General features: G+C 40.0%; 1 protein-coding gene across 8 annotated transcripts; it reads left to right on the top strand.

The window, feature by feature from the left end:
* Positions 1-1,281: 1,281 nt before the first annotated feature.
* On the top strand, positions 1,282-10,611 carry LOC111262262 (pentatricopeptide repeat-containing protein 2, mitochondrial). 8 transcript variants are annotated; one of them, XR_002681495.2, is made up of 8 exons: positions 1,282-1,655; positions 3,470-3,747; positions 4,838-4,943; positions 5,381-6,476; positions 6,837-7,015; positions 7,434-7,500; positions 9,441-9,623; positions 10,064-10,611. XR_002681495.2 is itself a non-coding variant. In XM_022836388.2 (7 exons), the coding sequence occupies exons 4-7, from the start codon at positions 5,410-5,412 to the stop codon at positions 9,481-9,483; spliced, it is 1,356 nt and encodes a 451-aa protein (XP_022692123.1). In that variant the 5' UTR covers positions 1,282-1,655; positions 3,470-3,747; positions 4,838-4,943; positions 5,381-5,409; the 3' UTR covers positions 9,484-10,611. The 8 variants fall into 8 exon arrangements, 7 of the variants coding, with proteins under 7 accessions (XP_022692123.1, XP_022692124.1, XP_022692128.1 ...); XM_022836388.2 differs by having other exon boundaries at positions 9,441-10,611; XM_022836389.2 differs by having other exon boundaries at positions 4,835-4,943; positions 9,441-10,611.
* The last annotated feature ends 303 nt before the right edge of the window (positions 10,612-10,914 follow it).

The following is a 10,914-nucleotide window of genomic DNA, read 5'->3' as shown; positions in this document are numbered from 1 at the left end:
CAAACGCCATTGTGACGTGCCGAACGAAGTTAGTACAATACAATACAAAGTTTTCCATTTCTTACTCAATATACTTCACTTCGAATGTCCTCTTCGAGTCGCTTTTGAAGTAGCCATGAACCTCCAAGTTCACTGGTAACAGTCTTCCGTTTTGCTCTCACTTCTAACAACGACTAACAGCAAGCTGAGAAATATCTAAATCGCTTTCATAATAAGTGGTTCCACCAACAACTTCACAGACAAATATATACTCGACGCTGAGTGGTTAAAAATAGAGATAATTCCTAATTCAGTAATTCAAGTGTAGCAGTAAGATTCTTTCTTTTCCATTTTTCGACAAGAATATATCTATTGAAAATCATGGACCGTTAACCATAATTGACATTAAAAAGTAAAAGTTATTAATCAAACGTCTTCCCATCAAGCCAATGATATAAATATAAAAGAATATGTAAACACATTTATTTACTAGATATTCGTTTAGGTATGAGTCAATACGCTAAACGTATAGAATATACAATTTTCACCTTTTTCTTCTTCGCAGCCAGAACATTACTTTTGTCTGACGTAATCCTACAAAATAGATGAAATCCAGCAGAAAATGACGGTAGCCAGAACTCTTTGCAATCACCAGCTCCAACGGCTACGCTTCGGATTCCCACTTATGTCTTGACAATACTCAATGTATGCTATACTTCCGTCGCTAGACGCACCAAGCCGAAAAATTGTTCAAAATACGCGGGCTCTGTTCAATTCGCTTTTTTCCTAACCTCATAGAGTGTCGCGGTTACTCTCGATGCATTTTCTATTAAGTTCTGCAGGTGCCATTAGCACGTAAGCAATACTTTCTGTCTTTCAGAACCGCTCTACAACTGAACGAAACAGCAATAATTTTGTATCTGGAGTGATTTGCCGTCTCATTTAGAACTTTTAGCACCGTTAGCACTTTGCCTCCACCGTATTCTATCCTATCACATAGATGTCGTTGCTGATTTCTTTCTCGAAACTCGCGATGCAAATGATCATTTATCTTCTAGAAATTTTATCGCCCTAAAATCAGCGAAATCTTTTTTAACCCATCGGGAAAACAGCAATCGAAAGCGTATCCAATAACTTTTTTACTACTAATATTGCATAATTAGTACAATGCAAGCTATCCTAGTCAATGAAGAAACAGTCTTATTGTGTGTTGTCCTTAGAGACCACCCGGTGCTCGTGCAGGCTCGTACCTCACACTGGCTGTCCACTATTGTTGATCGCTGCCACTGTTGTCTGTTTGTTTTATCGGTATCCAAGAGCAGCTGATCGAAGCGGCCATACAGCTCACTAATGGATCCGAATGACCAGCAAACGCAGACTCCCGTCGTTTAACAGAAAAACGGAAATATTTCCAGAGTGTCAATGACAATAACGGCATTGTTGCGGACGAACTGGACTTTCCGGCGCTCCGACAAACAAAGTTGTGATATCCTGTTGAAGTATCTCCGCTACTTCTTGAGCCTGTATTGTGTCATCCCGTAAATATTTCGCCAGAGGCATTCCGCGTTTGGTTCCTCAGTGGTGGATGGGTGTTTGTTTGTGCGTATGTATGTTTACATAATAATCGCTTGCATTTTGCTCGCCGTGTGTAGTCTCACATCTCGAGTTCGCGTAAGGTGAGTGGTGCTTCCGTCGACAGAACATTGGAGATGGATGTAGCCTTGTTCGTTCGTTGGACAAAGTCTTCGACAGCTCTCATTTTCGTGGCCAGTGTATATATTTTTATAGAGGCATTGTTATTATCCTGGAGCGGAACGTAGCGATTATAAAATTAATTATATAGCACAATTGGCAGCAGCAAGAATCAGAGCAGTAGTGATTTTATTTCGGACGAAATCCAACTTCTGGGTGGCATTGACATGTGTTGAAATATTTTGTCCGATTCAATTCCTATAGCGTCCACGCGGCACTAGCAAGGCCTATGGAAAGCAATGTTCTCTACCTAAAACAATGCTTAACGGCAGTATCGGAGAAAAAACTCTAGAGGATCTAACAATAAAAGGCGACAATGGCGTCATTTATTGAGAACTCATGCTGTATTGAGTGGTATGTAAGTGCACATAAAATGTCCAAGTCTTCCTCAATATCACGGTCATAATATGTTTTTATGACATCGTTTAGCTTAATTCGGACTGGATGTTGTGGACTACACTCTCCCGTAATCGAGGAATTTTTTTGCCTTGGCTATTTGTCCGACTCGGTGCTGCCTATGTGTTTGGCTTATCGTGTTGCTGGTGTCGTCAGATGTGGTTCTCATGCCCGAACCAGTTGAACGATGCACGTTCGTAGGTAGATGTGTCACGTGAGTCCGTACCAGCCACAGGCTTGCGGAGAACGGTAGCGACTCACAAACGACTATAAACGTGACTCGGATAGATCAGAAATGTGCACGGCACGCCAGGTTCAATCTTAACGAGGCGCTTTTTTTTCGTGCTTTTATAAACAGTGGAAGCAACCGAGTCGATACTGTATTCACTAAAGACTTGAACGTGCGTGGAAAACGTATGGCTCCGTTAAAACGGTACCTATTAGGGTCATTGAAATTCATCTAGCATGAGTAGGGCAGGCCTATCACGGTGGCGTGGAGCAACGTGCTGGGTTCGAAGCAATGTTTATAAAAGAAATAGAGGAGCGTCGATTAGCGAAAAGAAATCGTTTTTCTTGTGATACAGCGAATGTGACAGGGTGTTTAACATTGCACAAGGCGAACATGGCAGTTATAAGTGTTCCTTTGATGTGCTGTGTTGTTGCCTTGTAACGTAATAGGATTTCATTTGAGTAAATATCTTTATAAGTCACCAAAGCGTAATAGATAACAGAAAAAGAACGGCTACTTTCGTTTTGAAGATATATCATAAACGTCATTGAAAATAGATGATAAAAGCTTTTAGGGTAGTCCGCAACTGGCACAGAAGTTATACGCATCTATAGACTGACATTATATGAATATGCGGCAAGTAGAAACAATAGCTAATTGCTACAGTCAGCAAATCAAATTACCGTTACCAGTAAACGACGATAATTCCGTTGTACTGCATTAACCGTAAAAGAATTTGTTTGTAGGATTTTGTTCTACGAGAGAAGGCACCCTTGTGAGATGGATAGAAAAGAAAGAAAAATTAGTTTGGGAATTATGTGCTCTTACAAGGAAACTTGTGTATCCTTTGCCCGCATGAGGGTTCCGACATCTATTACATGCGGCAGACGAGTGGGATAAATGGTAGATTAGCCGCGAAGGGAACTGTTGTTGTTGTTTTTAGTCGCTATACGGGTCTTATGGAAAACAATGCACTCGTAACCGTGAACTCGGAGCTGCGAACCATAGATAATCGCCTATTTAAACGCAATAATTTGCTTTGTACAGATTAGGGGTCGTTGCCGTTTCTGTGGAACATTCGTTGCACTAAAGGTTGCGCCGTCCCTGTTTCAGCTCCGTGGCCATGCCCACCAGCTGGGCACGTCACTGAGCCCTGAGGGCAGAATCGATCTGGCGATTTTTACCGAGCAAGAGGGACAGCAATAGGAATCCTTTCGGAATAACGAGCGGAGCAGCCACGTCTATGAAAAAAGCTTTGCCCCTTAAATTTGTCGTGACCGCGGACGGTGACTGCTTGCTGATGCTCTCGATGATCATGGTCACATTACTGCTGTTGGTGCTGGGATAAGCCCGGCCTTTATGAGCATGAGTACATGGCTTTATGTCGCAAGGTCTGTGGCTAAATACTAAATAATATGGTGATTGTTTGTATTATGAGTACATGTATCTGCATACACAGTATTAGTATGAGAGACTACAGTGCGCGACTTAGGCGCAAAGCAACTGGTATCCAGCCCATGTGAAAATGTCAGGATGCTAAACATAAACTGAATTAGAGAGTTTGTTTGGAGCACGCTGTTTATTTCGAACTAAAAAATGAATGTGTGTGTGTTGCCAGTTATTGTTGTTTTATTAATAGAAAAATGTATGTTAAATATGTTTATATTTATTTAAAATAATTTTATATTTTATCAATCACTTTGGAGAATGTGTGGATGTTAGTTGTGAATTCTACTATTAGTACTATTGATATGCTGAACGCGTGTTGATTAACTGGTATCGAATAAAATGGAATTGGTTTTCTAAACAGGTATTAAACCAATAGTACCAATTAAAACGGTGTCGGCCAAGCATCAAATCATCGTAGGGCTTCTAGCTTCGGGTAGTAGAGTTTCACTTGACTAAGCAGGTGAATTGTGCACAAATTCGTATAATAAAATTCAGTCAGATAACGCAAAGATGTTGCGTGATCGTATCAAAAGCATTAAATACCCGCATGGTGGAAGCTCATGGACAGGTTCTTGTTCTTTGATGATATGCCCCATGTAGTTATGGCCAACCTCTTTTTTCTTCTAATTAGTCAAAAAATCAGGCCTGAACACATCATCGCTAATTGTGGACTCACATGCACGGGTCATATAGTAATCTAATTTAAGAAGTAATTGTGTCAACTATGATTTGTTGTTAATCGCAAAGGATAACTGATCATTTATAATCATACGACTTAGGACAACGTATGCAATTTATCAATAGCAGAGAATGCGTATGAAAATAGAGTTCATATATTTTGTGTTTCAAGAGCAAACGATAGTATTTTTTTTTAACTTTTAGGTAACAGAACCCATGCACTAATAAAACTGCCTCGCAATGAATACCAAAAATGTTGATACAATAATTAAAAAGCAAGTGATACCTCTCGTGTACACAGACTTAGTGCACTGTAAGGCTAACTTTATGTGCAATCTGTGTTAATTTCAGCAGTGCAAATCCGCTTCACCGCGTCATCAAAACCATTACTGTCGAAAATAGCCATTCGTTGTAGCTAATCAAATCAAGTTCGAGTACGGAATACAAACACAGCACAAAGGTACACCCGTTGAATCAACGCATCAATCGCCAAATAAATCTACTTTCACGAGGTTTTCATTTACTTGTACATTCGTCCCTGTCAAATGGACCCAACAATCAAAAATTTTTAATGTAAGATTAGAACTATCGGCCAGCTTGCTCAAATTCTATGTTGTGTCCGCAATAGATGCATTGATTTTCTTTCATTTAGCGGGCACTTTCCGTGGGTTATTTCTAGCGGTCATTCTAGCGTTGTCTTGCTTCCCCCAGTGCGACCTTTTCAACAATTTGTGACTACAATCGAGCTAATCACACTTCGATTCGTAGTCTAAGAACACAGGTTACAATAACATCGCTAATTCTAGAGCCTACTCAAGCATCGCCACAAGACCGTACAAAAGCAACTCTTTCCCTGCTATCGCTTAGACTAATAAAGTTCTATCATGTTCGGCTTAGCCAATTTTCCCTTGTCCATAGAGTTAGTCATGGCCTCGCTCGGAATGCGCCCCTTGCTTCGATGCCTTCATCCAGCGAGGCTGACCCCAAACCACTGCGCACCTTACCATGCCCAGCAACAACAATCATCGTCAATGACACAGCAACAACAGCAGCCAGTGCAACAAACCCGGGCGTTGTACACGGCTCAGTCACTCGGGATGGACAAGTTCGTCGAGCAGCGCGAAAGGGTCAAAGCGCAGTTTGGGCCCGATAAAGAACGCTTTATGGCACGTATCCGGGAATATTTCCGACCGATTCCGGCCGAGATAGAAAAGGAAGGTACTGCAGGCTCGTCATCTGGCGCCGCTGCCTGTGACTCCGGCGCCGTAAGTACCGCAAATAGCAGTGGGAGTAACGCCATGGTGTTCACCGAGGACCTTAAAAACGTGGTGAGTTTATGCGAGAGCGACGACGACATTGACCTCTGCGTTCGTATGATGCGGCGGTTCAACGAGCAGACGAAGTCACTCCGCTTCGGTACCTTCGTGTTCGGTCCGGTCGCTATCCGTTTACTTTACGTGCTCGACAAGCCCGACCTGGCCATACAGGTCTTGAAAGACCCACAATTGGCGGGCTTTTTCGACCAGTTCAGCTCGTACCAGATTGCTATGGACCTTCTGTACAAGAAGGGTCGTTACGATGACGTACTAGACCTCTATCAACACATGCGACAGCAGCAGCTCCACGGAACGCGTTTTCCTCGCGACTGTGTTGTGCTGGTACTGGGCGCATGTTACCAAATCTCGACAAAGGAAAGCTACGAGTTTGCATTGAAACTCATTCGTGAAGCGAGGCAAAGCGGAGCCCTGGTCCTGCGCAAGGGTTTGACATTCACTGCGGCATTAGCTCTTAACATGAACGAGCCTAAACTGGCCATGGAACTCCTGGCGCTCACGGCACAAATTAATTATATAACGGTTCGAAACCTTCGATTAATAGCGCTCAGTCATTTAGATCGGTATGAGGATATCTTTCTGGTGTTACGATCGATCATTCATCAATACCATCATTTGAGACAGGGTGATTCGGAGATCTGTCAAGATACTCTTGATCGGTGAGACTTTTTAAAAAAGTTTTATCTATATAATTTTTGAGATTATTTATTTTTGATTAAACCATCACTCGTTGCTTACCAATGATGCAGAAGGTAATGGGATTATAAGGGCAAGCTAGAGTTCAACCGGCGTATGGAAGAGTGCTATAAGATGAAAAAGCTGTTGTACTTCATATACATTAGGTAGTAGGTATAGAACACTGGCATGACGTTGAGACAATGTGAGTACTCATATTAAACACATAAGGGGTTAATAACTTTCGTGTTTCCTGTCCCTCAAAAGAGTCGTGCTTGCATAGCAATGAGATTTGAAATTACATGCATTATGACCTGTGCTATTGCAATTTTGTTTGGCGTCAGAATTCACAAGAATCTGGAAAAGAAAGGTGATACCGAACGGTTGCAACTTTTCTCACAGCTACAACGGGCCCTTAAAGAAGGAAACCATCTCTCGACATCGACAATCGATGAACTTCTCAACCGACCAATGCAACAAAAGTCCAGGGATACTAACCCACCACTGGCCATGTTCAGAGTAGGTTCGACATCTTTGAATGTAATAATTATTTTCATTTATTTCGATGTAGATAAGGATATCTGAGCTGTCTGAAAAGACAAGTAAATACTTATATAACTTAAAGGACTGATTTGAAGTAGGATACGATACGATAAATGAAAAAATCTTTTTAACGTAGTTTCTCAAGCATAGTCTGTCAACTAGAGCCACAATATAAAGAGGTCCGGTGTTATCTGCCAAGCTCACTTGAAGTAGTTGGTTAATTTAAACACGAACGACCTACTTCCTTGAGACGTTCCGATGGTCTCGGCTTAGCTAGCCTTCATTTTAAATAGATACAAACATGGAGCGAGTTTTAAGATACTATAATTAAGATAAGACCCATTGCATGTTTTTGTTTGTCATGCCTTTCGTTGCGGAAAAAATTGTCAACTTTTCAGGATCACCGGTCATTTCCTTCGCCGGATTCTCCCAGCGCGACTCTTCGGCGACCCAGCTTAACTCATGGTCCCGATGAATAATATAATAATATTTAATAATTATATAATACAGAAAAAAAGTATTACTGTTTTTTTCTTATAAAATTCGAATACTAAGTTGCTAATGTTATAACAAACAATTGCAGCAATGACAGTTAGATGGAGTAATTTTCTTCTTCTTCTTATTATTATTATTTGCAGCGGTTATGGCAATGAAATTTGTTTCTCCTAAATCATCGATGTTAGATACCTGATATCTGTATTGAAAGAATGGAACATAGACTAGCACAGGAAAACGACACACACGAAGGACATTAATAACTCAATACGAAAAATCTATTCAGCTGATGAAGCTGGTGATATTACGGGAGTACTTAAAGTATCCAGAAGAACCTCATATATAAACAGTAGAATATGTGGTCAAAATACGTCAACAGATACAGAAAACAATGACAAGAAAGCGTATATATATAAAAAACGTGACAAAACAAAACCGCTGGAGAAATGTCCACTTTTTGATAATCTTGCGGCGGACCCAGTGGCCGAACAGATCATATCCTGGCGGATATCACGCGGTTATCACTCTCCTCCCGTTTCAACTATTACATTGTACAGAAGGGACATCTAGGTGGAAATTGGTTTGTCCTTGCATTGAACACAACGGATGTGTCTGTGCGAGGTTTCTTGCCACGATACCTCTTGCCCCCACAAGTCGACTGCGCGGCCTGCTGCATTAGCCTGTTCTTGTTGTATCTGTGAACCAGTAATGTTTATTGAGCTGGCTAAAAGAAACGTAGGAAAATTTTAAAAAGGGAAATATATATATATAAAGAGTACTTATTGGTTGGACTGTATTAGAATTCCAGGCCATATTCTGTTGTCTGCTTTTATCATGCTAGGTAGTGTTGTTTATACAAAAAATAAAAAAATCAAATACATAATATGTCACGTCGGTATAAAGAACGATTTTAAGAACAATCAAAATGAAGCGAGACATAAAAGGTAAAAAAAAACTGGCCAAGCCAAAGAATAGTAATTTTGTTACTAGGAGGGACAAGATTGACACATTTTTACGTTCGGTGTCCTTCTAGTGAAATCTAGTCAGTTTTGTTATTTTTGGCGGTCTGCTTTTTTTTTTATAACATTCACTGGTAAATACATTCGTGTATAAGTATGCAACGTAAAGCGATGTAAGCAGATTGTATAAAACGAAGAGCGTTTATTAAGGCCAATTGTTTTAATCGCTAGGATGATGAAACAGCCTTGCGTGCGTGCATTAGCAGAATAACGCAGCAAACAAACTACTGATGGGGAACGGCCGATTATTATCAGAAGATCAGAATTCAGCTAAATTAGGAGTAATTGTTGGTAGTAAAAGGAAAACTCAGGGATTGGGTTCTAATAAAATAGATAGTTGTATACGCATAGAAAGAGAAATGATAGGCTGTACCAGAAATAAGGGAACCTAGGAGCAAAATACTAAATAACTATCCATGCTAAGTATGTTCCCTGACGAATGGGTCGGCCATCAAACATGCTGATTTCAAATTAACGCGCAATGTCGTCGAGTTGGATCTTTTTGTCTGGGAACAATAGTCCACATCATTTAGGGATAAACGAATTAGGTAAATGTTGTTTGCTAATATATATAAAAAATAATCATAATCGGATTTACCTCCTGAAAGCTACGGTGGCTGTACTATGTTGAATAGCATAACAAAAACACTCATGAGGGCGACAAAAATAGAAGAGGCAACTATCAATATCGCTTTATATCGTTAATAATCAACCATTTCCAATTATAATCAGTGGCCCATCCTTTTGCTAACTTCAAGACAATGCAAGTAAACAAAGCGTGAACCCAGTTTCAATATTCCGTTCCGTTAATTCGGCGGATATTTAACTTAAACCTAACAGTATGTAGCTAGAAAAAAATGGATTGATATTGGGAATTCATATTTATTGCAGGAGCGAATGTGTTTGTCACCGGTTGACATACGGAGATGCATAGTCGTGGCCTCGACGATACGTCTACTCAAATCTGACTGGAAGAATTCATAGTTATAAGATACGTTGTGACCAATATAAAATAGTCGCTCTGGTTAAATTTTCTCATGCAGATAGAGCACAAACGTAGCAGTTTTCTCGATGGTTCGTAGGCGCATATTTAACTAAAACACAGCAATGCAGCAATAACCCCGTTGTACAGATTGTCAAGGATTATGCAGTATATCAGTCTGATTCAGATTTCATCTAATCTACTTAAAATGATCACAAGTATTGTAGGTTATAGCCAATGTTTTAGGTGGACGAGAGATCCTAGTCATCTTTCGTAGCGGGCAATAACGTCGAAATCTCAGCCGGGAAATACGTTTGCCCAGATCTCGATATGGAAATTCAAATGACACAATTATGAACTTATGACAAAAGACCATTATACATTTGAAAACTGTATTCCTACCAAACTCCTATCCTTAAACAGTCCAAAACTGTTGCTCGTTTTTGACTGGCTCTTCATGGACGTAGATCATTTTCCACTGCTATGTTATTTAATACATTTTGTTCGCCTTTACCGTGGTTTCACTTTACAGAGTTTATCGTGGGGCCGGTACTTGCACGCAGCTGCGAGTAGCTTCTGGCATACATCCGAAAGCTGCCTAAAGAAACACACCCGCAAGTATTTTTTTTCACAGTGCTCACTTACGTCCTCTTGACTTAAACCAGATTTGCTGGCCGGCGTCCATTAATCGTAACTACCTATCAATCGTTACCCCTGCTCCAAAAAATTGGTGAACACGGGCACTACTGAATAACGCAGTTTTGTTTCGCGGCATGAAAGTGTCAACGAAGGATTTTTTCCTGTGTGCAGTGATTTATGCTATCTCCAAGGAAAGATCATATCATTCACAATGTTACTTACGCTCGCTTAGCTATTATGTCATTGTACTTTGTTGTTCTAAGTTCGCTAGCACTGTTTGTTTTGAAAGGGGAATCGCCCAATGTAAAGGGGAAAACAAAACTGGATAAGAAAGAAATAATGCAAACAACCACTAAAAGAGCGCTTATCGGATGAAGAATTGCGTGATTCATGATGTTAAAGCAATACAAATTGTGGCTAAGCAATGGCCATTAGAAGTCATTAAGATGTTTTCTTTATTTTGTTAGATCTAGGTGGAAGGCGATTAACAAAAAATATTTTATACATTTTTTTGGTTAGTAAAAATTGGCTTGAAAAGTTATTCGTACCAATTTTAGTAGTAAAATATGTTGTTTATTTTATTGACTTATTTATTTGGTTATATATGAACATCCAGCTGCATGCAAAATGCGCGATCGTTGACGGATAAACCTTCATCTCTGCTTAATCATTATAGTTAGGTGCAATACATTCCATAGTAGTTAATAAAAAATAGGCAATTATTTACTCTGAATTACCATTATA

Source organism: Varroa jacobsoni, unplaced genomic scaffold (genome assembly GCF_002532875.2).
Source record: "Varroa jacobsoni isolate VJ856 unplaced genomic scaffold, vjacob_1.0 scaffold_641, whole genome shotgun sequence".
Lineage (NCBI taxonomy): Eukaryota > Metazoa > Arthropoda > Arachnida > Mesostigmata > Varroidae > Varroa > Varroa jacobsoni.
The sequence above is the reverse complement of the archived record's forward strand: the minus strand, read 5'-3'. Positions and strand labels throughout refer to the sequence as shown.

Coding starts and splice junctions, on each gene's coding strand:
- LOC111262262 (XM_022836393.2), top strand. CDS start 5,410: ATGGCCTCGCTCGGAATGCGCCCCTTGCTTCGATGCCTTCATCCAGCG. Junction 6,477..6,836: donor TGTCAAGATACTCTTGATCG/GTGAGACTTTTT, acceptor GTTTGGCGTCAG/AATTCACAAGAATCTGGAAA. Junction 7,016..7,433: donor ACTGGCCATGTTCAGAGTAG/GTTCGACATCTT, acceptor TCAACTTTTCAG/GATCACCGGTCATTTCCTTC.